Consider the following 26,598-nt stretch of genomic DNA (forward strand, 5'->3'; position numbering starts at 1 on the left):
GCATGCCTGGGTCACATGGAAACAGGATTAATGTTTTATCAGTGACTCTACTAGACGTATAACTTGCACAGACTATGTTGAATGTGAGGGAGAACTTATGTTCTGCTAGTCTGATACAAGAAGAAAATACAGTGCACGACCCCAGTATAAGGAAGATATTGCATTCGGGCAGATCTCATTGTCAGGCACATATGGAGGCACTAGGCAGAGTTAAACTGAAGAGCTTTTGCAGAGGGCTATTGTAGAGGCCATTACTCAAGGAGGATTCATCATCTTCTAGAACATGCTGACATCTGTGTGAGTACCTGAGGGTACAGGAAATCCGTGATTGAGTAGGATGCAGATGTATTGTAAGCTACATATCTCCTCTAGGGCTCAGCTGCAGTGAAATGCCAGATACTCCAGCATGAAGGCTGAAGTAACTGTTATGGGCTGGGTGACCTGTTGTGCAAAACAAGTGTATGGTACTGCGAGAGGCTGCTGTTAACAGCTTCAAATTGGGCTCTATGGAAGCCAGCTCCCTGGTCACTTAGAACACCCAGGTAGGAGGGAGTACTCGCACATGCTGGTAGCCTGATGAGTTAATGAGGTAATTAGCTCGGCAGCTGGAGAACCCAGGAAGGAAAAGAGACTGTATAAAAGGCTAACCCAGGACACAGGAAGGGGCTCCTCATAACTGTTGCTATATGGCTGTATTGTACCTGGAATGTAAGAAGGAGACAAACACAATAACCACGTGTGGTGAAGGTACCTTGGTGGCCCTGTGTGGTGCATAATTTCCCAGGTACGTAATAAGGAATGGGGGGGAGGTACAGCCAGGAGACGTCTACTGTCCACGCAGGAGCACCTGAATGTTCAGCCTTGTATCTTGCAGCACTTGCTTCTGTGATCGATGCAGAGATGGGTCTGTGTGCCCGTGAAGCGACTCTGACCCTGCACAACTGAAATGCTTTGTTATAGGAAGTGATGAGCAGGGACCCCACCTTCAATTTCCACTGGGGCATTGAGTGCGTTCCAGCACTAGACCCACTGGCCATAACTCTACTGGCATCTAGTCCCATCCCTGTTAGAGTCATTTTGTTGCCATCTTTCCCATCTCAATCCCTGTTTTTAATCATTCTGAACAACCACCAAAAATCACCTGTTGGCCTGAATTTTCTGCCTCTTCATAGTGCAGAAGTGATACTGTATTCTTACAGTTCTGTTCTATTGCTAAAAATAGAAACAAGAGGAGGCCTGAGGGGCTGCCCTGATCATGATGGTTGTGACTGGTTAGAATTCTCTTGCTTTCAGTCTTCGTAGCATTTACTCACTCAAGCTTTTTCCTGACTTTTGATTGGCTTTCCTGATTGTGTGGGATCTACTTACTGGTGTTGGTGGAGTGGGGGCAGCCTGATTGGTTTTATTTGTTTATTTGTTGTGGAAAGCATTTCTCTTTCTCTGTGTTAATTTTTCTAAAATTGGGTCCAAATGCCAAGGCAAAGGGCATCTAATACATTTTAATTAAGGGTAAAAATTGGGTTCCCTTTGCAAAACCAGAGAGGGATTTGCATGGGTGATCAACACAGCATCCGCCCTCAGAATCTTGACAAAAGGTGGAACACCTATAGTACTTAGACAGGTTGTATCACCATTATATCAGCCTATGGGCAATAGTAGCTTCTCTGTCTACTGTATGTACCCCTTTGCATGGGGTTGTAGTCCAGTGGCTCCTGCCATACCCCTGCCCATTCACAAACACACTCCCCTTCTGGACTCTGAGGAAGTCCGCAGAGTAACCTCTCTGTTTTCCAGCCCTCTGCCCACTTCAGAAACGTCATTTCAGCTGCATTTGAACGTTGTGTAGCTGCCCATGTGTCTGTGCATAAATGACATCAAAGGTAAGAGAAAATTTACCTTCCCACCCGCTTTAGGACCTGGAGGAAATCACTGACAGAACTCTCATTGACTTCAATAGAAGCAGGACTGAGCCCTTACTTTCCTCATCTTGTATGTCAAAATGTACATTATAAACCCTGGTTTTCAAGGACTTATAAATCAGTATTTTGGGCTCAAATTCCATTGGTGGTTATCCCTTTTGTTTTGCAAAAATACAATTTTGACTTAATAAAGCTCCCAGAGACTTAACATTTCAGTCTTTGCATTTAGACCAGTAAATGACTTCATGTGAAAAATACAATTTGGCAAGTTAATCAGGTCCAGTTCAGGACAAATATTTGCTTGACATCTACTCTGTAAACAAATGATTTTTCAAGGCTTCTGCATGTTTCGGGCGGGTAGAGGGACTTTCATGTTCCCAAGAAAAAGACGGATTTTAAAAATCGGTCTCTTATTTCCAATGTTAGCTGCTTTAAAACTTCCCAAAATAGCTCCACGTCTCAGCCGACACCGAAACCAGAATATGATACAGGTGACAATCCAACCTGGTTTTGTATGGTGTCTTCAATACTAATGGCATCCCAATAAAAAAGTGCAGTTGCAAAGATAAATGCAAATATAATAGTGTAGAAAAAGATTAACTAAGAGGAACAGTCATGGAAAAACTCTATGCACTACTATATAACAACTTTTGTTGATGAGGCTGAGATGTAGCCAATCTTAGGCCATAGATCAAATGGCCATCACTTGGTTGTATGGGATGCCCCTCTCTTTCCTCATTCTTGGCATAAATATATAAGTAATTATTCACAGGCTATTTTGCTATCAAAACTTGGCTTCCCTATAAATCTTGCATATCCTTGGAAAAGGCACTGGTGGAAAAGGCCAGCCTTTTACTGGCGTGATGTGACAGAATTTTGAGAGCAGACCTGACATGACTGAAGAGGGTCAAGAATTGGGAACCTTGAAAACCCCTTATAATTTAGTTCAGTTTTGAATAAGTGAGATGTGGCAAGTCTGAGATTCAGTGGTATTGTGCCAACTGTCCTCTGGACTGGCCTGTTTCCCTCCAGAGTAAATCTGAACCTGCCTCTATTCTTTAGTTCTGGGTCAGATCCAAATTCATGTTTTCTGGCTCTGAGGCTGATGAAATTTCATTGAGTGATGGCCTCACAAAGTTTCTGCCCTGAAATTTTATGAGGCCATCTTGTAAAATTTTGGTACTGTCAAATCAAAACTGATTTGACCTTGACCATGGACTATAAAACAAAACCATCAGCTAAATGTAATTCGGGTCCATAATCCAGAACATAAACTGCACAGCTAGCCTCTAATGTAGAGAGAGATTGGATATTTGCTTATGTGTTGAAGGATTCTGCCATGTGTTTCAATGGGATTTCCAATCTCATTTAATTTGAGCCCCAAGGGAAAAGGGAATAAGAGGAGAGTAAAGCAGGTACAAGTGGGAAAGGGAATCATTAGTATGAAGAAACTTTGCCTGTGTGTGTGTGTGTGTGTGTGTGTGTGTGTACACTCTCTATACCTTTTAAAGATCTCCTTGCATATATCTATGCAGAGAAAGAACACAGTCCGGTCCAAAGAGAGTAAAGCCTGGAAGTTTCCCAAAGTGGGTGCATGACTATGGGAGTATGAAATGGCTCTTGGACTCCATTGAGAGCTTGGCCGTGAATGGGGGTAACCCTCTCCCTCTGACTAGAAGAATGCAGGGCAGTATAGGTAGGCCAGCTGTGGGGCACTAATTAAATCTCACCTCAGCACACTAAGGGCTTGTCAGCATGGTGGGGTAATGGACCTATGTCTGATATCTAAAGTGACTAATGTGTTGTGTTGTGCATTAATCATTCCATGTAGCCCTGCCAGTGCGCATTGAAAGTTCCCTGGTGTGCTTTAAAGAAGCAATGTTAAAAGCATACTTGGGAACCTTTAGTGCACACCAGCAGGGTCTACACAGACCAATCAAAGTGCCAAACATTTGTGCGCTTTAGAAATCACATCCCCAGAGTGCGCATAAACTCACTGTATAGACATGCCCTATAAAAAGGATGTCAGAGGTGAAGGATCTTAGGAACACAGGAATTGCCATATAGGAGAAGAGACCAGTGGTCCAGCTAAGCCAGCAGCCCAACTCTGACAGTGGCGAGTACCAGCTGCTTCAGAGCAAGGTGTCAGAAGAACCTTGCGGTAGGCAGATGTTGGGATAATCCATCCCCTACATTAATGTATTTGAGACAGATTGAAATCAAGGGAATTCCTTCCTCCAATATCTCTAATCATTCAATTACTTACCAGATAGGGCAAGTATTTTTCTGTGACTTGCTTTATCATTTACTGAGCACCGGTTTTACAGTTTGCAGTTTTTTAAGCAAGAGTGATGCCCTCACTAAGTGACCAGAGTGACTAATCCGGCTGTGAGTTGCTGCTCCTCTCTTTTTGCCATGGAATTGGGTGAGAAGATCTGGACTGGCAGTGATTTTTCTCCCTGCTTCCTGGTTCTGTGGTCAGAAGGGATGACAAGCTGTCCCCTGAGTTATTGACCTAATATAGGGCCACAGAGCTGGAGGCCCCTGAATTGCAGGGCCTGTAAGTGTTCCCTTTTGCCTAGGGCTGGCCCTGCATTTGCCAAGTATACTGTGGCAGGCATTTATTTCCCTCCATACATAGCTCTGGGGCATTTGTGTAGCTTCCCCCACAACTTACTCTCTCACGCTCACACACGCAGATTTTCACAAATACACCATTGTGGAAAGTGCACTTGGTAGTGCTCCCCTCTGTCTCTCTGCTAGTAAAGACAAACACTTGAAAATCTAAACACATAAGGCTGCTGCTTCCACCAGCAGGAGAACAGTTCATAAAGGTCATATGTTTCTGGGTTCTTCTGCAACTGGGGAAGTGTGAATTGTGGGTGCTTTTTCCTCGTTCCTGCCCTGCTGTGCAGTGGCAGGATGGTATCCAGACATTGTGCCAGTAACTGCATGTTTCTTCTCCTTGCATTCAGCTCATTCCTCCTCAAACGTCCTTGTATCACCTGCTTGCATTCTGTTGTAAAATATTATTTGCATATATACAGAAACAGCAACCAGGGAAAGGGTAGCTTCTCCCTTCCCTTATTTCCCAAACCTCTAGCATATTTAATGCAAAATACACCTAGACGTGATTTTTGAGGTGGTAAAAAAAAATAAAATCTTTTCCAGGCAATTGGTCCAATATGAAAAGCTGCTCTCTACCACCTTCCCAGTTTCCTGTCACTGATAAAAGATTGAAATGGGCCCTAACCAAAACTCTGGAACCAACACCCCTGAACAATGGGGAGGTTTGGATTGAGATCTCTACATCTATAATGATAGGACACTATAATGATAGGATTATAATGTCTATAATGGATTGTGCCAAAGCAGAACCCTGGACCCAGACCACGCTCCAACTTCAGATTTTAGGGCATTTGGATCCAGATCCAAATTTTGTGGCTTGGGCTGTTTTCTAATTAAACAGAAGCATCTAGCAGAGATCGGCCTGGACCAGTAACTGAACATGTTAACAATTAGAGCTAGCTGTGAAATTAGTCAGGAGCCTATCGGTGCAGTTAGCAGGAGAAATCTGTGAGGGTCCCAGGCTCATCAGCCGTTACCAAACCATTATCCAGGGCTATGGTTCGGTTTCTGGTTGTTCCAAATAACTTGCTTGTTCTTATCATAAATGTATAGGATTTTTTTATTTTCAGTAATGATTCCTCACAACTCCTCATGTACACTGTACCAAGCGAAGTCATTCTGGTCTTAGTGTGAATGCTTGTCAGTAGAGCTTGTGTTTACACCTCTAAAATCAGAGGCTTTGTTTACAGGCAGAAACTGCACTGGTTTAATTTCAATCCGTTTTTAAACCCTTTTAGTTAACCCAGTGCAAACAGCTGGGTGAACATTAAGTAAAATGTCTTGTTTCAATTCATCTTAAACCTGTTCCTAAATGATTTAGCTAACCTGAAATAAACGTGGTTTAAACAGAACTTAGAGTATCCACATGGTCTTTTGCACCAGTTTAACTAAATCAATGTAAAATCGCTCTTTAGTTAAACTGGTGCAACTTTCTCATTAAACAAACCCTGAATTTAACAGCAATCAGTGGTCAGGGAATCTGTCCATCTATAGATCCTTCTCCAACCCCATCCCCTGTACTAAGGCAATTATTTGTTCACTCAGCATCCTCTGTATGTTTGAAAATCGGTCCCTGCATTTTACTAGGCTAGAAAGTTGTCTGGGAATACTAATTTCTTGACTATCTTTAATGAACATATAGCTGCTTCTGTTTGAGGATATCGAAGATGTGCCTATATGCTGGTAAGGTATGTGTTTGACAGTGCTATGAAGTAAACCCTGATAACTGTCCATGGTTTCAAAACCCAAATGCAAACACTGAGAGTGTGCATAAAATAATACCCTGCACGAAAAAACAAAAGGCATCTGTGTGCAATAATAAGTATCAGGCAAAATACAGTATCACAGCTAATAGATGTACTTTGAGTGGAAACATCTATGTTTAATCGCATTTAAAATATGTAGTGAAAAACCACAATAATACATTGTTATAACAAACCCTTACATCTGAAGTCAGAATAATACAAAAAAGTGCTGATACCATTGTATTATTATGTTAAAGTAACTGATGCAAAATTTTGACAACATCTTCCAAAATGTTATGTAGACCCTATCAGCAAACACTCCAAATTTTATGTGGAATAATTCTCAGAGGTAATCATCTGTATTATTTTTACCCAAGAACAGAACAAAACAAAACAAAAAACAAACCCAAATCAAATAGTTGGTTTTTTTTTTTTTTTTTTTTTTTTTTTTGCATAGCTTTAAATATTGCTGCACTAACTCCCCTGCATCTTGCAAGACCATCTCAGTCAGGAACAGTTCTTTTAAAATTCTGAATATTTTTTAAAATCCAGTTCTTCTCAAATACATAATATATAATTTCTAATAATTATAAATACATCGTTTTTACTCATCTGATTTTAATAACATGCATTTGTATAATTACTGTACAATTGAAACAGACATTGACTTTAAACAGTGTGTATGCATTTATGTCAATTATATTGTTTAGACACACTGTTCAATGAATCAAGTGAATAGGGTGGGAAAAAAGAAAACAAAAAAACCTCTGGTAAGAAACAAAATCTCACAGTGTTTACTCACAAAAAAACAAAAGGAAAATACTTATAAGAAAAAGGATTTATTAGTACATAGAAAATTCCCACAATAGTTGAAACACACTTTAGAAACTAGTAAACACGTTAAATAGAGTTGTGCCCATTACGCAGTGCGCAGGCATCTGCTTTATCTTAATTAGACGGGAAGGTGAATGACCACTGTTTATTTTCATTTTCCTCATTAATTATGAAAAACTGCATTTAATTCATCTTGCATGGTGAGAGACTGGCTGCGCAGATGTAAGTCGTAAGGGAAGTGGCCCTCTGTAGGCAACCTGAACATGGAGCTCTGCCCAAGGGGACCCCTGGGTGGCACTGCACAGTAATGCATGCCATAATTGTAATTTTTGCCATAGTCCAAGGCATCTTCTTGCTTCAGGGAAAATATCCCATTATAGTTAATTGGGGGAGGACTTAAGGGACCTTCAAACTGTGGGCTGGCACACTCAGGGGAAGTGCTTTCATAGAAGGATTCGTAAGCACTGCAGTAATTGTAGGGTTTCATAGCCTTGGAATTGTCAAGAGTTCCATGCCCTGGGGGGGGGCTGAGCTCAGGACTGTGATAGGGAGGGTAGAAGCTGGAATATGGTGACCTCGTGTGGTGGGCAGTTTCCCCCGTCTGACCCATCAAGAAACTTCTGGCATTCAGCTGCAGGCACCCGGCCACCAAGTTTGTAGTTGGCTGGGATAGACCTTTGCACAAGTTTTGGACGAACGTGAGCAGGTCAGGTCTCTTGCCAATACGCAGGATTTCAGAAAGAGCCCAGATATAGTTTTTGGCTAGTCTTAAAGTTTCTATTTTAGACAGTTTTTGAGTTTTTGAATAACAAGGGACCACTTTTCTTAAATTGTCCAGAGCATCATTAAGGCCATGCATCCTGTTCCTTTCTCTAGCATTGGCTTCTTGCCGCCTGAATTTGACCCTTTCCACTCTTATCTTGGTTGTCTTTTTTTTCCTAAGGCCCCTCCTTCTAGGCAAACCATTCTCCTCCTCCTCCTCTCTGTCTTCTTCCTCCTCTTCTTTTTCTGTGTCTTCTCCAGTGGCCCTTTTGATATTCTTTCCTCGGAGCACAATCTGCTTTGAAAAGCTTTCTGGCTTCTTAATTTGCTTTTGGTCCTCACTTTCTCTGGAAAACTTTCTGCACATCAGGGATTCTGGCATTACAACAGACTCATCAAATGGTAGTGTTAACATGGTTCTATAATCTTAAGTTACCTGAAAGAATGCCAGCACAATGTTTAAATGTTTCTATTTATAAAGTTTGTATACTTACACAAACAGCTTCACATACCTTTCATTTGTGCATATACACACACGTACATATATAAATATAATAAATAATAATAAATATAATAAAAACAAATAATTTTCTAATTAAATATCTTTTATCAGTTGCAAATGTGTTTTATTTAATTTTTTTAAAATGTTAGCTGCCAAAATTATAAAAAACATCAAAACATGCAATATCGCATCACTAATATAAGCACATTTATTACAAATAGGTAAAGAGTAAAACAACAGTTAATAAGCATAATCAACTCCTTGCACATTTGTCCTTTTTTTAAAAAAAATAAACAAGCTTTTAGAATCCATAACACTGTGGAATTTAAGCAAATGCTAAATATGATAAAGCAATGTGGAAATTTCATTAATCCAAATTCCCCTGGGTAAAAAATGAGAAGGGAGAGACCAGTTTTAAAAATGAAAAGCGCTATATCTCTATTAACTGACAGATAAATATTTTTAAATCACCTTTTAACTTTTATTTTGAAGTTTGTTCACATGCACTCTTTCATGAATCAATATATTTAAAACCAGTAAATTAGAATGGATTAGAAAAGAATTTAAATGGAAAAAAAACCTAAGACAAATGAATCATTCAGTGACTTAATTAAAATGAAGTGAGGTTTTCTAGTGATCAATGTGAAAATATATGAAACACAGAGTATTTATTTCCTATTACAAAAAAACCCAGGAATGATCTAATCCTAAACGTATTCACATTAGAAAGAGTTAGAAAATAAAATCTTTCTTTCTTATTTTTTAAATGAAAGCTTCTAAATTACAAATACAATTTTGTTGTTGGAATTAATTTGTTTTCTTTTCTTTTTTCCCCCAATCAATCAGGGTTAAAAACCCAACCACCAAAAACAAAAAATACCCTCCACGCTTTAGCAGTGTTTATGTTCTGCAAGAATTAGACGTCTCCCTCTAGCTAATATCTGACAGGAATGGGTTGTGGATTCTGACTGCAATTGTGCACGTGTGTTCAGAATCCAGAATGAAATGGGGACATAATTTTATTTTCAAATTATTGTTTTTGTTTTCACTCTTGAAACAGCAAACACTTGGATCCACACTCCTCAGATGAGCCCAAATGAATGCAGAGACTTTTTTAATAGAACAAAACTAAACAAAACCCCAAATAAAAGACTTACTCTCTTAGTATAGCTTATACACTTGCAGTATTACATAATCCCAGTGAAAGTATGCATTTACATCATAAGAATGGAATGTTAGGAGAAGTTATAGGTAGTAAATAGCATACATAAAATACAAGACAATGATACTGTAGCTTTAAACACTTGCATGCACACACAGCCCCAACTGAAATATATCTTTATTTATATTACCTTAGCTTTTTATTTCATTCAATAATCAGTTTTCATTTTTTGCCTTCCAAATCTTTTCAGTCTGAATGTCGCATCGTCTCCTGGAGTCTAGATCTGTGTATCTCTGCACTATCTCATTGATCTCTAAAAAGTGACATTGATGCCAACTGCCAGAGCTGGTACCCATGCCATCTGCTAGTGACGTCACAGGGCAGAGAAAACCACGTGATCCTTTCTCCTGGGACCTTCATTCTGCACTGATCATCTGGCATCCCCTAAGTGGGTACCAGCATTCATGTATCAACACAGAAGGTTAGACTGATAGGAAAAAAATCTGTACCAGCATTTCACATACAGTAGGTGCATTTCTACTAAATCTGCTTCTATTTAACAGGCATTTATATAGAAAGCCATGCCAACAGTCAGTTTTATCGGTACCTACAGGTACAGCACTCTATAGTTGTTAATACTATATTGCTTATTTAAAAAAGGGTTCTGATCAGAATCCCTTCTGTGACCTGGGTATCCAGAAAAAAGGAATGAAGGGACAGCTGAAATCAGAAAGAAATGCAGGTACAATGACACACCTAAGCAGAGTTAGCTCAAGTGTAAGAGGTCACAAAATTAGTTCTTGTTTACTATTATTGTGAGCAATCTATGTGTGTGGTTCAAAGTGCTGTGCGCTGCTCGAGAACACAAAATGACAGAAGAGTATGTCCATCTGGGGTCTGTTTAAGAAATCCTCAGGTTCTTTTCTTCAGGGACTTTTTGTAACAATCCTGGAAAAAAAAAGAAATGTGATGCAAACTAGATTCTGAATGTTTCAAAAATATAATGTGCCAAGCAATGTGAATGCCCCATATCGGAAATTAGTGTGTTACCAAACACACATACACATTCACTTTTCTCACTCTGATACACTTAAAATGCACTAACGGCTTTCATTGTGATCCTTTTTTAGTCATAACTCTTTCAGGGTAATCAGAAGATTTTCCCCGTAGGTTGCTCTCTGTGTCTTGCCTTCTATTAAGTATTTCCCTTAAAAATTAAGAAGTCTTTTTTGCCTTAAAACTGTAATTGTAATTTTGTTCTTCCTTCCTGATTCTCTTACCTGTTTTTCCAATTGCCTCTTTTTCTACTTTTATTCATTCTCTTTTCCTATTCTCATGTTCTCTCTCTCTCTCTCTTTCTCCTCCTGTCAGCTGTCTCTCCTGCTATCTGCTCTTTCTCCCTTAACCCTTTTGTTTCTCTCATCAACAACAGGCCAGAAACTATTAAATGAAGCTGACAAAGCCTCACAGCTAGGCTTTGCTATAGCTCTTAAGGCAAACTGCACCTTGTTTTTAGGAGTGATATGACCTATTCAAGCAAAATGTTATCAAGACTTAAAATAAGAATGGACCGTCTTACGTAGAGAAATATTTAGTTTGTCTTTAATATTATCACATTGTGTTGCTTTTTAGTGACTAAGTAAGATCAGTTTTAAAAAGTGTGAGACTGCTCATGCTTTTAGTATTAAAGTAATCCCTGGCAGGGCTGCTATTGTTACGGATCTGTGTCAGCATTTCCACTATAAATCCTGTTTTTGAAGGGTTTATAACTCATCTGCTTTAATTCACATTGGGCCCAAGCTTGGCATTAATGTTTTCAGCCCTGATCCTATTATTTTCGTTCTCACAAAATTTCATTTAGATCTGTTCAGACTTCTTCTCCTTTTTATTTATTTACTTATTTATTTTAGAAGAAGGCTGAAGAATATTTTGTGTGTGTGTGTGTTTGTGTGCGTGAGAGAGTCAATTGCAGGAGCTCTTTTATTTTCCCTCTAGCTACAAAAACAGAAACCCCAAACAAGCAAACTTTTCTTTTTGTATTGCAGAGAGAAATTGTAGGCCATTAGTTCTAGACTGTGGCTATTTTTAAAAATAAATATATTTGAAGTGGTCAAGGTCTTAAAACGTAAGTGGCTATTGCTGTAGAGCAGCAAGGACTGTGCTGTTCACACACTCAATTCATTCCATTTTGACTATTACAATCACTATAATCCCTTTACTCTCAATAAGAATTTATGTATTAAGATTTATATTGTGAAAGATCCTAGGAACTGTCATCCTTTTCACAGATTTTGCATCCTGAGAATATTCCACAATGCACAATATTCTAAATATGCGAAGTCCTGGAGCACTGTTTCAATGCATACCAAAAATACTATACAAAATCTAAGGAAAGGTTGACATTGTAACGGCTCTGTGTTAGTGGAAGAACTATAACATTTCCAGTCACATCATCTAGTCTCCAAAACACACACTGAATAAGATATTTAGCACCTCTTCATTTCTGTTATTAAATAGTTTAACAGAAACAACAAAGAACCCTTCAAAATGTAAAATCTATTTTTGGATGTATTTTACACTACCATTAAAAATAAAATAGATGAATTAGAGTGAGAGAAAGGATTCAGTTTTGCAGATTTTCAGACTCTTTATCCATCATTTGACCTCTTCAATATTTTCAAATAAATTGTTAAGAAATAAAATAGCTGTGATATCAAAGTTTAAAAAGCATCCACTGTGTGTGCATAATAACTTTTCCTAAGGACTTTTACCAATCATTTTTTATAATGGTTCCATGATATGCAAATATGTACTGGTGTTAATATGCATGCACAGCATCCACCATAACTGCTGCGTTGCTGTCTACTGTGAATGCATGTTAAGAATAATAGCCTGGCACATGATGCTAAGGTTAGTATACGTACCTCTGAGCAATATAGATTTTTTTTCCCTTCATTTTGCTGGTTTAAGCGATCCTTTTCCCCCTAGGATTTCAAAGAACCAAGCAGTGTTTTAGTGAGAAACAGTCATGTGGTTATGCCATTTGTTGAAACTGTAAGGGTGTGATGGGAATGTACAAAACTCACACTGGGCTCAAAAGAGTTAAAGGATAATCCTGTGCCTCACTAGTCTAACCGCTCCAGGCCTGCAGAGCATGCTCCAACTGGAGAGGAAGTTTAAAAGGGAGCCACTCATCTAAGAATGGAGAAGGCTGGGGAGGATGTCAGACCTATTCTGAGGGCTCCTGGAAAGCTATCTGCTGCCCTTGTTGCAGAGGAGCATAAACTTCATTTCCACTCTATCCTACCCCACTCTATCAGCAGGGTGAGGGCAAGGTTCTTGAAAAGCCTGAGATGAGGGTAAGCCACATACCAGGATTAGGAACTGAACTGAAGGCCCTTCCTGCTGGGTGGCGAGAGATTGTGAAACCAGCTGCGCTCACCACTAGACCACTTGGCTCTCTGGTACGCTACTAAATGGGGGTTAATCTCATTACTCACACTTTGTCAGTCTGTGGGACATTTGGATTTTATTTTTTTCATTCATACTCAACAACTGGGATTGTCCTATTTGTGTTTCTATAACTTGCTGGTATGCTTAGAGCAATGGGTGTCCCTAAAAAGCAAGCCGTTTTCAGAGGTATGGTGTCACCATTGTGCTACGGCAGACATTGTAAATGTAGGTGAAACTCCGATCAAATCAACGTGACAGGACTGTAAATGTTCGCTTTGCAATGGCAATCACTATTGAAGAATTGAAATAATTGGAAAGCTGAGTTGAATTGCTTTACATTATTTTCACATTAGTTCATACAGAATTTCCAGTCTCGCTGACTTGCTTACTTTATGTACCCATTTGGCTATTTCTCTCCTTACATTGGGGTCCCAGTTTTAGGGTTAGACTGAGAGTATGTCTACACTGACGGCAGCAAAGTCGCCGCTGTCAGATCGACTTATCTGGATCGACTGAGCAGTCAGTGTAGACCCACTCAATCGATCAGAAAGTCGACATACTGAAACCACCTCCTCAAGTGGCGTAGCGTTCCCGTCGACGCAGTGCAGTGAAGACCCCGCACAGAACAGAAGTACTCCCGTCGACTGCCACTGACTTGCCAGATAAGTGTAGACCAAGCCTGAATCTTTGCTCAATGCCCATTATAAGAAGAGCCCTGTAGCTGCAAACCCAAGGAGGAGCCCTGGGATGGAATGGTGACTCCTTTTCCCAGGGGAAGAAGTAATTACTGCAGCCCTATAATAGGTGCAGGTTAACTTCTCCCTCATTGGGCAGTGCCTTGTCTCGACACCGACGATCTCTGTCACTTCCTGCTCAGGGTGAAGGAGCAGAGTAGAAGGTGTGCAGCTCCATCTCATCCACTATGCTTCAGCCGCAATGTGGCTGCACAAAGGTGTGTGGGCATAGATCTTACTCCCTTTTATACTGTGGCACTGCTGCATTAGGGCCACATAATTTGCCCCTACGTTTTTTGTAGATTGAGAACATTGGTGGTGTAATAGAAGACTCTCTCTTTATGCTTAAGGCGCTGATTGGCTAGGCCCAATTATCCCCATGGTTTATTCAAGCAGAGGGAATCCTGGAGCTGGCAGGCTTCTCAGGAGCTGCCTCTTCCTTCATAAAACTGGAGCACTCATTCCCTGTGAATTCCCAAGAGCTGCAGGGCTGACAAGCCATACTCGCTGATTTTCCAAACATCTCCCACCAAAGCGTACAATTACTTGGATACTCAGTAAGGTCAACCTGTTGCTTTTCATGACCCTTTCTGGTGACTTTTCTGGAGGAGAGGATTACCCATTCCCTAATGGCTGACCAAACACTAAGGACCGAATCCAGAGTCTGCACATAGGCAAAGTGCCCCCTTAGAATCAATGGGAGATTTGCTTGAGTAAGGACTGCAGGATATGGCTAGAAGAGCACACCAGCCCATGCTGAGATGAGCAGTTTATTTAGAACCACACAGCATGCTATAAAGTAAATGCAAGATACAAGGATATAGAATAGTTAATTTAACACTGAATTGACAGAACCACAAAATAAAACCTAATGCAAAAAAAAAAAAAAATTAAAGCCCCATTTTAGAAGATTATATTGTGCATTATAGAGAGAGCTGGTAGCAACACCTATATTTAGGTGTTTGTTTTACACTTTCCATTATAAAAGATTCTTGCAAACTCTTTTTAGAAGTTCTGACCTTTCCATTATTTGCATTCAACCTTTGAAATTCAGTAGGGAAAAAGTTCTTTATGCTCTGAAATTCCATTCAGGTTTAGTTGAGCTGTAAAGTCAAAATTTGCCACTTCCTTCCTTTTACTTGTCAGCCTCAGACAACATGCTGAAATAATAACTGAATACCTTTTAAAAAAAAAACCTATGAAATTATATTTTTAAAAACTCTGTGAGAAGAACACTATACAAGTTACTAAGTAAAGCGCTTGAAAATTAGAAAATGCCCGATCTATGATTACCTGTGCAACCTTAATTCTGCCCCTTGTATGTATGCAATATAATACTCTTCCAACAAGTGCGATCAGCTGAGGTGCTACTGTTTACAGACCCATGATTTGAATTTTAGGAGAGTGGGCTTTAGGGCATAAAGAATCCCCCCACCTTGGTTGTCTTCCAAACTCTGAATTTTGTGACCTTTTTGGCAAGGCAGTATGTTTACTGAATTTTCAGCACACCGGTCTGATGAATCTGGGTTCCGTTTCCTTATAAAGAGCAGGAAAGTTATTGGACCAGGCATACAACCTGTTCCAAACTGCTTGTGAAACGTAGTATCCATGGTGTTTCCCAAATATATCTAATATTTTTAAGTGCTCCTAATGTTTACATTGGGCGTTATTAGCAGATGATGGCTGGATGCCCTTATTTCCATATATCTCCTTAGAAATACTGTTACCCCCATTTTACAGGAGATATGGAGGATATGGGGAACAGAGACCCATGGAGATTGTGACTTGCTCCAAATTACACAGAAATACTATGCCATAACAGGGACTTGAACCCAGGTCTTCTAAATCCCAATCTACTGCATTCCCACAGGATCATCCTTCTTCCTTTCTCCGTAGCTGGGATCTAATCATAGGATTTGACCATAACTAGAATAGCTTTTATAAAAGCTTTAGTCAAAAAGCCTCCCAGAAATGAAAGACAAGATCAAGTTCAGTTCTGGTGTAGAATGGTGTTGAAGTTATGGCAGTTGGGCCACTTTTGCCAGTGATGAGTTTGATCCAAAGAGACTAGGCTATGGCATAAATTTGAGGCCCAAGTAGCACTTTTCCAATGATAAGTTAGTGATGCTATTGTTAGGCAATTATGTGTTCCATTGTATCCTTCCAACTACCTGCCAGCGACTGATGTTTCTTATCTTAAAAGGGAATTTATGTAATGTATTAGATTTCTTGAAAGTTCACAAACTTGTTCTGCAGGATTGTAAATTTCAGATGTCCCCATTGATAGTCACAATTTCCCTCTTCAGTCTCACTCTGCGCATGACCTGACAGAACTAGACTCAGACTGGTTGCTCTCTGCAGCTGATCAGTGTGTAGCTGGCTTTGAGCGTCACTGGCATTAAAGGAGCGATGCTGCAGGAAGGTGATTTACTCAGAAATGCCTGAGAGGCAGTGGTATGCTATGACAATCTCAGTTGGGCATGCAAGTCTACACTTACGACGTGTCTGAGGTCAGGCAGTGTGAAGAACTGCAATGTGTTCAAGGGTTGTACAGAATTGCCCCGAGGGAACAGTTGGTTGGCCCTAGGGCATGCAATGCATGTGTTGCATGTATACACAGGTCACTACTGCGGAGAGGAAAAGACTGAGACTGGGGAGAATACCCTAAGGTATCTTCTTCAAATGTATGAGTTTTTTTGTGTCTGTGTTCAAAATATCTGCAGGAGAGTTCTTTTTTTATTTTAATTTTATAGAATCTAGATAAAGCCCCCAAAAGAAGGTGTTGTAACAATTCAGTGATATTAGCTAAAAGCAGAAGCTGTCCAAAAAAGAGAAATAGTTATCAAGTATTTGGAATGCAAGCTACTGCCAACCTTACATGCAGTAATTTGTGCCCTTTAGCATCTGTTTGAATAATCCCTAGGGAGTTGTCTAGCTGCCCAGGTTTGTGAATCTCCTCATCCGCCAGACCTTGTAAAAGTCATCATTTCATGCATGAGTTTTAGTCCAGAACAGGGATGACCATCTTTGGCTCTCTCACTATTTTACTTAGTGAAGTTGAATTGATAACAGTGAAGGGCATCACATTACATTATGGGCTGGATTCTCAGCTGTGCTCGACTGGCACTTTGAAGGCAGAAATGTGCCCTTATTTCCCACTTGAATACTGGTGATGGCTAGGGACCAGTCTGACTCCCATCCCAGTTTAGGGCAGCATTAGGTCTGCTGCAATAGTCAGAGATCTCCAGCAATCTAACAACAGCCCTTCCTCCTGGACACATCTCTGGAACACTCCCTGTCCTGGTTCATGAGGCTGGCCTACACAGACTTATTCCAACTCAGGATTCCCCTGTACTGGGAGAATCCCTGAGTAAACTGGCTTATTGCCTGCTTTGCACAAATGGGGGATCAAATAGGGCCTGATTCTGGACCTATATTTATTTGTATGGTGCTTTAATTTCAAAGTACTGGACAACAGTTACATAAGATATGATGTTCAAAACAATGACTAACTTAATGGTCAACAGGAACAGACAATATTGATGGTACTAGATTTACAAACGTGTGCAAATTAGGAAATGTTTTGCTGTTTTTTAATGGCATGTTTGCTTCAGTAATTTTCTCAATTTCAACAAGTGAGACTATGGTCTTTTTCACTTCTTTGTGTCTTTGTAATAATCTTTGATTACATTTTCATTCCAAGCAAGTTTGTTTTCTTGATCTCAGCTGCAGAAAAAATCTACAGCAAATTCTAAAAATATCAACACACAAAACTAATAAGGAAAAAGTAGCCTTGCCTTGTCAGAATCCCATTTTCCTATCAAATGCAGTAAGCAGGTAGATGAATGTGTAAGTTAGAGCTAACTTCCAAGAAGTTTTTACATGAAAAATTTTCTTGAAGAGTGGAATGTGTCTTCACAGTGAGTAGTGGAAGAAAGATTTCCTTTGGGTAAGGTTGCATGACCATGAAAGATATTCAGCAGAAAGAACTTGGATATATACAGTGGGGTTTTTTTTTTTTTTGTCCTTTGCTTAGTTCTGTCTTTTTTCACCCTCAAACCCTGGGAAATTGCAAAGCAGAAAAAAATATCACTTGGGCAGAACCACTTATAGGAATGTGCGAAGAGTACCGTCACCTGTGGGGCTGGGAGGGACAATGATTCAGGCATGTTTGAGGGTTTTTTTTATTGGTAATAGGGTGGAAGGGTGAACACCTCAGGAGCCTCTTGTTGAGGGACTGGAAGAAGGGAACTGAAAATACTAGACAATTAAACACCTGGTGAGGCAAGGAGAACTATTGGTCAAGATTTTTAAAAATGACTAGTGATTTTTGGAGCCACCTTCTTTAGGCCAACTTCGGGCCCGTAAAGATGCCTGACCTTCATAAAGCACCGAGCATCTACCTTCTGAATATCATCCTCCCTTAAGGTATCACAATTTTGACACCCTCCAAAAAACCCAAACCACTGGTTGTTTATGAAAATTTTGGCCAGGGTGCTTTTTGTTTTCATTTACACACACCAATAAGTCAGTGACTAAAATCAAGTAATCTGTGCACACATTTAAATAGAATTGATAAACTACATTATCTGTATAAATCATACCTATATCCTCCAACTTCTTTTAGTACCCACTCAAAGCATTACTTCATAGAATACATATCAGATATTACGGTAAAGGTCAGTAGGAAGGAAATATATGTACTTTTGCAAAGTATGCAAAGACATAAATCCTTGGGTAAGGTGACACAACATTCAGGTCATCTAGAGTTTTATGTGTCTGTGTGTCTCTGGCTTGAACATTCTTGTGTCCTTCTGGCCTAGAGATGCACATTGTATGTGAAATCTGGCATTTGGATTTGTAAGGTATCCCACTCCATAAGGCCATCTAGTTGGAATTTACCTCAAAGGTATATTTGCCTACTCAATAAGAATCAACGACGGGGAAATCATTTACTTTCACCCATATATGGTCAATGCAGAACTCTTCTCTTGGTGCATACATGCCCAACTCCTATTGACTTCCTGACCCCCACTCCTGTGCCCTTGCCACTGGACAAACTGCATCCCCATTTCTCTAAACGCTTGCATGCTTTAAAGATAGGCACTTCAATAACATTTTAGTAAAATAATCTATTAAATACATTCTATAGCAGCCTCTGTGCTACTTAGGTCTCATCCTGAGAGGAGCTGAATGCACTCCACCTTCACCGAAGTCCATAGGTGTTAAGAGTGTGCAACACCTACCAAATTCAGGGTCCTTAAGAGATATTGGTTTTTAATTAGTCTGGTAGATTATTTATTTTCTTGTATCACATCTGGAACTCCTGTAGTATCAATAAGAGTTTTGTTCAAAGATTTTTGCATAGGCTCTGCTCAAATGCACAGGCTTCAGTAAAAGCAGAAATCTTTGATAATATGATATGGGGATTGCCCTTGAAACTAGAGCTGGTTAAAGATATCCCAGTGGAATGTTTCTGTTGGAAAATACCACTTTGTTGACACTGAAACTTTTTGCAGGACTCTATTGATTTAGACCATAGTTTCTCAACCTGTGGTACATGTACCCCTGGGGGTATGCGAGACCAAGGCAGGGGGTAGGCAGCAAAAAACCCAGTGAAGGGAGGCGAATGGCAGCCACCAACTTCTGGGTAAGCCAGGTGGCAGCCGCCTGCTTCCCATCCGGTCCCAGCGCCCAGCTGGAAGGCAGGCGGCCCACACCGTGTGATTTGCCCCAGTCCTGCATCCTTCTAGGGATGGCCATGGGGAGCGCTGCTATCCACTCTGGTGGGCCACTAGTACCTGCTCATGCCTCACAAGTTCCTGCCTGTATAAGGAGAACACCACGTGACCCCGTCATCAGGCCATAGGGATTGGAAGGCATTGACCTTTGCTCCTATATGGAGGAAGGGGAGGAGGAAGGAGGGGAGAAACAGCAGGGGGTTTTGTGATCTGCCACAGCCACACAGCATGTCAGAACTCAAAACTCTCCTGCTTTACGAGAAATAGAGTTGTCCAGCGGTAAAGGGGAAAAAGATTGTATTTCTCAGAGTGGAAAATTGAGTGTTACTAAAATTTTCAGAAGTTGAGGGTACTTGCTTCTTAAAAGATTGGGAAACACTGATTTAGACACAATTTCATTTAGGAAAAAAGCTGAAAAAAAAAAGTATTCAGAAACAAACCATATTGATTTTTCATTTCAAAACAACTTTTTTTTTTTTTTAAATTTGCTTGATATAACATTTTTAAAAGCTGAATTCAGAACAGAATGTTTAGATTTTATCAAAATGAAATGTTTTCATTGAGCCATAAAAAAATTGAAAAATTATTTTCCCCCACAGGAAATTTAAAAAATGTTTGTTTTTTGTTTACAATTGGAATGAAAACAAATTTTGAAATGTTGAAATAGAAATTTTGATTTTTTTCAGCCAGCCCTATAAAAAGCATTGTGCCCCTTGTGCTGAATCAGGGTTCCACAAAGGATAATATCAAACTTTCAGCCATTCATTTCTGGATTTGTGGTGTTCATATATTAATCTCTTCTGTATCACTTCATGTATCACAAAATTACTCCAGTGTACTAAGATTTAGCTACAAATATAAAAGCTACTATATTCCCCCCAGCCCTCCTCCTTTTTATTTAATCACCAGTATTTCTCAGTAACACCAGTTCAGTCTCCCCCAAATCCATTATACAGCACACAACACAAAAAGATAGCCTTTGTTAAAAAGTTTAATGTTCTTAATTAGTAGAATTGTCAGACTAATTAGAATACCAATTAGAATTGGCAGGGCTATCGTTAATTTAGAAATGCTGTGGTCTAGTGTTAATCGCTATTAAACCTTATAGTTTGTGAAAGATAGAGAGCAAGGAGATGAATACACACATACAACCCTTCCATGTTAAATGTTAAGGGTCCATAACCACAATGATCTGTGCTGTCAATGTGTACTTAGGGAGTGTTTAATCCATAAAGACATTGATGAAAAGTTAATAACTACTTACACACAATTGCAGCACTTCCAAATAAAAACCTTGAACTTTTTGCTTGTATCAAAAGAGCAAAATCAGACTAATAGCTGGCAGATTGCTTGATATGATGCTTATGTAAAGCACTTTGAGAACTTTGTCTGAAAAATCCCAAGAGAAATGCAAAGGGATATTATTGCTTATAGTATTGTTAGTACTTTGCAGTTCTATAGCAGCCTTCAGACAAAGATCTCAAAGTGCTATGTAAACACAAATTAAGCTTCACAGTACTCTTGTAAAATGGATAAGTAAGATTATACCCATTTTACCAATGGGGAAACTGCCCAAGTTCACATTGGTCAGACCGTGGCACAATTGGAAATATAGTTAAGAAATCTAGTTTTAACCACTAGAACATGTTCCCTTCCAATCAATCCACTTTTAATTTACAGATGACAAAAAGAATGTTGAATGAGAGATCTTTCTTTCTCACTGCAAAATACAGAGACTTGTTCAAAATATGTATTAAGAACATTTATTCCTGACTGAAACCTTATAGAACAGATTTCCTCTGGTGAGCACAATTAATGCACCAGTGAAATGTGTGTGTGAAATGGGTGCACATACAAGAACACATTTGCATCCCCGAAAACACAGAAAATGAATGCTACTTAGATATGCAGTGGCATGATTTGTGTATGTTTCAGGCCCAAATATATGTGTTTTCCAGGCCCAACTATGCTCTCATCTTTGATATTTTGGTCCGGGCCAAATTCTGTTCTGAATCTATAAATTCAGTTCCTGTTGATGACAAAGGGATCTGTGATGAGAATGCTATGCTTTTCACTGCATCGTTATGTTACCTAAATTGATTCTGAAGAAACATATATCTTAGTTTTTGAGAAGTACATATGTTTGTGCACCTTGCAAGTTGTAATACAGTCAAGGAGCCCTTGCATCATCCATTTTGAATCTTGTATATGACTTATGTAGTTTCTGTTTGTAATAGCCAGGAGTAGAATATGCTACACATGTGCCTAAGGTTATAGGGGAAAAAGTAAAAGGTATGTGATTATATGAGAAGAGGGAAGAGTTGTGGTTACAGATGCAACCTTAACCTTGGTATTTCTTGCCTTTTTAATGCTTAAAGCCAAAATTTGACACAAAGAGAGTAAAAATCTTAAAAATAAAAGTTAGAAGTGAAAAAATAAATATACTGAAGGCAAAAAGAATCAGCCAAATACATATTTTAATTAAATTCTTCAGAAGTAAATTGGAGTTCATTAATTGTGTATACACACGATTTTGTTGTTTCCTTGCACTTTAAATTATAGATTCAGTTCAAATGTAAAAATATACAGGAGAACTAAAAATCAGGAATAGGCTAACAAAATTAAGTCTTCATTCTAAACCAAACATTTTTGCAGGTTTGAAAAAGATTAGTTAAGTTCATAATGGGGTTTTAATAGTTCTGTTTATTTTTGGGTTGCTTTAATCCTAACATACTTGCATTTCTAGATTTTTGGTTGGGAAGTGTCTATATACCATATGAAATACTGTCAACAACCCAGTATTTTCAGCAAAGCTGAAACCATTACAGCACTTGAAATCTAATAAGAAAATTGATTCTCAAACATTCAAGACCCTTTTTCTGCTAGGTGTGCTCTGTGGATTCCATTTCTGATTAGGGAAAGGTGAGGGATGCTATTGGCCTGGAAACTCTTCTGGGATTTTTATTTTCCAGTCACCTTTCCAGGTGTTACTTGAGCTAGCTTAAAAACTAAGGCACAGATTCTACAAACTCTTAAGCAATCAGATAACTTATTAATTCTGTGAGGTTAGTTCCTTCTCACAACACTGTCATGCTACCTGAACTGACCTCAGCCTAAATTGGTACTTATATTTATATAGCAACTTGCATGGTGCATAGTGGATGATAGGACTACACACATGAATAAAGCTATGCATGAGCTTGAGTGTTCACATGCTTGGGACAACAGTTGGTTGAGAATTTTCCATTGGAATGATTTTCCGATGGAAAATGCTTTTTCTGCAAAATCAAAATTTTCTATGGGAAAATTTTAGTTTTGTCTCCCAAAATTGATTTTCCATTAGGAAAGCCAAAACAAAATCATTGGATACAAACTGGAATATTTCGGTTTGCTGAACTGATGTGAAACATTGTTTGGAGTCAGTATAACATTAAATTGTATTTCCCTATTGTGGCACATTGCCTCATGGGAGTTGTAGTTTGGGCTCCTATTTATCCTTATTGACTGGATGCCACACCTTGGCTACATCTCCCACATTTCAATGTAGTTTTTCCTCTGATTGATATGGTGCATCTGGGGATGCTCATGGCTGCAGGTACATCATGGCAGATGAAGTCCAACCAGGGATCTTGGCCCTTGTGGGAGATTGGGGGCACCAAACTTCTGAACTACAACTCCCATGAGCAATGTGACATTATAGTGGAGTGCAGTTTAATGTTGAACTGATTCGAAACACTTTACTTTTGGTCAGTCCAAGAATCTGAAATGAACATTTAGATTCAGGAATATAAAAATATTTAATTTTTTTTGAAAATGTGGAAAAGAAATACATCACCATTTCCAAATCAAAACATTTTGGATCTATTCGTTCCATGAAAAAATTGGATATTTCAATGTTTTGTCATGATTCCGGATGAAAACACGTTGAATTACCAGAACTTTTTGCAGTAGATAGATTCTAATTTTTCTCTCTGCTCTGGTCAGGGCCTAATAGTCTGAACCCCAAAGGCAACCACAACACAACTCCCTTTTTAAGGTTCCACCTCTCAGGATCAAACCCTTGTTCTCAGTAGGACACATGTGGTACCAATAACAGGGGTACAAACATCTTTTTAAAAAAAATTAAAGTTGAGGAAGACAGAAGTCTGGCCTTTCCTGGGCTTTTTTGCACAGATGTAGTTACACTGATGTGACCTGCACTGCTGCGAGCCCCTAGTGTAGATACTGGACCAGTGTGAAAAGTGATTTGCACTAGTTCTGTTTACTCTGTTTTGAAACCAAGATATCATTGGTTGCTCTTTACATTGGTGCTGTGCATCTGTACCAGTGCTCTGCAGTATTTCAGCTTGGTGTAGCTACAGCAGTGCAGAGTAAAGGAAAACAAACCCCTTGCAAGTGAAAACAAGGCCAGAGACAGAGAAACGCCCCTTCTGGGAAAGATGATTCGCTTCTCCAAATATCTTACTAGTTGAGCAAGAAGGTGCCCCTTCTTGTCGGTGTGCCTGAAGGCGAAGAACTGTGGTCATGGAGCTTCTCTATAGACAAATGATTTTTCCATTTTACTGCAATTTCCCCCAACCATTATTTTTATTTTTTGCTTAGGTGGTTTGCAGTTACCATACTTATTCATTCTGTTGTTTGCCTTTAGGGGATTTTGTGTGTTGTCTCTACCATTAGTCTGTTCTCTTTTTATTTTCTCCCCCCAGTGATTTTATGTAATCTGCTTTTTTAATCTAGCTTTTTATCTGTCGTCTTGTCCATTGTGCATTCAATTGTTTCTTAAGGGATGAACATTATTAATTAATTTAATTTTTATACAAAATGCCTCATGTATTGCACCACCTCTTGCTCAGATGATCGTAGGGTTTTCTATTTGTTTTGCCCCTAAAAAGATTAGAGGTGAGAGAATAAACCACATTTCAAAACCCATCTATTTTCATGAGAGAGAGGAGAGTCTAAGGATAGGATCCATAGTTAGGAGCATAGGAGTTGCCATAATGGATAAGATCTGAGGTCCAACTAGTTCACTATCCTGTCTCTAGCAGTATTCAGTACTAGGTGAAAAGTGTAAGAACTTCACAGTAGGCAGATGTGGAATATCTGCCTGGACACTTATTCTGATCTCTAATTGTTAGAGATTGGTGTAAGGCCTGAAGCATGAGGTTTAATATCCCTTCCAAACATTTTGTTGTGATTAATTTATTACTCTGGATATTCTTGATATCTATATAAATATCCAATCCCTTTTTGAATCTTAAGTTCTTGGCCTTAAGAACGTCACATGGCAATGAGTTCCACAATTACATGTTGGGTCTATTTCAGATAAGACTCTTTATTTTTGTTGCAGTGTGCCTCTATGCCTCCCTATATCTAAGCAAGCCCATTCCATAGGGGTCTTGTGAAATCTGTCAAGTTCGTCCAGTCCTTTGTCTCCTTCTCCAGCACCACAGAGCCCTTTATTTCACTGGTCTCTGGCCAAAGAGGAGTGAGTAGGACACTCCTCAGAGCCCGTCATTATCACTGAAGAATTGGATTGCCATAGTCAATTTACAGTACATTTCCTATCTCTGCACCCTATTCCCAGATCTTACTGGTCTAATAGGCATTTGAGACAAGTCTGCAACTCCAGTTCATTGTGTTACAAAGTGTGCTACATCTGTGCCATTGGATCAGTGCAAAGGAACCAGGACTTAGTCCATGATATTATTTCTGGTTGACCCATTCTTTGAAAATAGGAGAATAACAAATGCTGAATAGTAACTAACAAATAGCAAAACACTGCTAATAATAAACAGCAAATATTCTTGCTCATTCTTAAAAAACAAACAAACATATGAATACGGCTGTTTGTATGAAGAACAACCATTCTCCAAACACAGGTTCAAACCTATTTAAGTAAATACTAATTATAGGGGGCACAAACATGGTCAATCCAAAACCCCCAATCCACAAATCCAAAAACCCAATATCAAACTGATCTTACAATGCTAAAAATTAAGAAAAATCTTGCTTTCACAGCACATGCACACAGGCACGTCATCTGTAAGAAGAGCATAAATATGGAATGCCGTGATTTAATTTTTCAGACACTTTTCTTACCATAAACACTTTTTTAAGCCCTGCTAACATCCTTTGGAAACAAATGGCAACAGCCTCCCCCTTGCCTCCCTGCCCCTGCCTGGAAATTTTATAAGCAAGATGAAAACATTAAAGAAGTTACCTTTATTTGCAGTCTCTGCTACAGTGAATCCTTTTGTAATTTGCTACTAATGCATATGCTCTCATAGTTTTTTAATCAAAATCAAAAGATCAAAGGTTAAACAGATTTTGCCAATTCGGTTTTAAGATACATCTTATGTTCAAATGCAGTTGCTTATTTAAAATTAATATTTTGAAGAACACTTCCAACAATCAGTATGTATCCCTATTACCATCTAGTATCTATTAATTATTAAATAGTTACCTGTGGAGATTTGTCAAAAGCTTTACATATTTGTCGCTGCAAATTTGTAGGTTTGCAAAGAGAGCCATTTGCTAATAGCAGGCAAATATCACGGCAGGTGGGGGTGACTGTAATGTAGAACAAACAGTCCAGGTCCCCAGTGACTCCGAGAGCTTTCAAACTTGGAAAGAGCACAAAGCCTTGTTGCCTTTTAAATAAATATTTTAATTTGCATAATTTCTAAACAGTTAAATCATGCTTACGCATTAGACATTTAAGCAAAGGAGGAAAAGTTCCTACAACAACCTTAATCCAATTCTTCCATAAATTGTCCACAAGACTATATTTCTATTCAGGCCTCTTTCCATAAGGCCTCTTTTCCTGGACAAGACCTAAGGTTCTACAGCACCTTCTATCAATCTGTAAATAGAGTTCGGGCAGAAAACCCTCTCCCAGGGCAGTAAGTTATGAAAAACATACAGATCAAGTTCTCGTTAAACTTAGCATGATAAAGGCTATTGGAATTTAATTAACTGTAAATCTCATTTGTTGTTTCAGTTTAAACTACATAATTTAAAGGATAAAGCAAAATATTTGCTAATGTTTGCTTTTTTATTTTTTATTTCAGATGAATTTTAAATGTTAGATGTCTGATCCTGCAGCAATTAAACCACAG

General features: G+C 39.0%; 1 protein-coding gene and 1 long non-coding RNA gene across 3 annotated transcripts; one reads left to right on the forward strand and one right to left on the reverse strand.

Moving 5' to 3' along the window:
* The first annotated feature begins 674 nt into the window (after positions 1-674).
* On the forward strand, positions 675-26,598 carry LOC137162583 (uncharacterized). Its single transcript, XR_010922418.1, has 3 exons — positions 675-784; positions 1,795-1,880; positions 26,551-26,598. It is a non-coding gene; the product is annotated as an uncharacterized lncRNA (long non-coding RNA).
* NEUROD6 (neuronal differentiation 6) lies at positions 6,390-9,863 on the reverse strand. 2 transcript variants are annotated; one of them, XM_067562441.1, is made up of 2 exons: positions 9,743-9,863; positions 6,390-8,324 (listed from the first exon to the last, which is right to left on the reverse strand). In XM_067562441.1, the coding sequence occupies exon 2, from the start codon at positions 8,301-8,303 to the stop codon at positions 7,290-7,292; it is 1,014 nt and encodes a 337-aa protein (XP_067418542.1). In that variant the 5' UTR covers positions 8,304-8,324; positions 9,743-9,863; the 3' UTR covers positions 6,390-7,289. The 2 variants fall into 2 exon arrangements, with proteins under 2 accessions (XP_067418542.1, XP_067418543.1); XM_067562442.1 differs by having other exon boundaries at positions 6,390-8,263; positions 9,743-9,840.

The sequence above is a fragment of the Emydura macquarii genome, unplaced genomic scaffold (genome assembly GCF_026122565.2).
Source record: "Emydura macquarii macquarii isolate MOO-44397 ecotype Brisbane River unplaced genomic scaffold, CSIRO-AGI_Emac_v2 contig_2432, whole genome shotgun sequence".
In the NCBI taxonomy this organism is placed as follows: domain Eukaryota; kingdom Metazoa; phylum Chordata; order Testudines; family Chelidae; genus Emydura; species Emydura macquarii.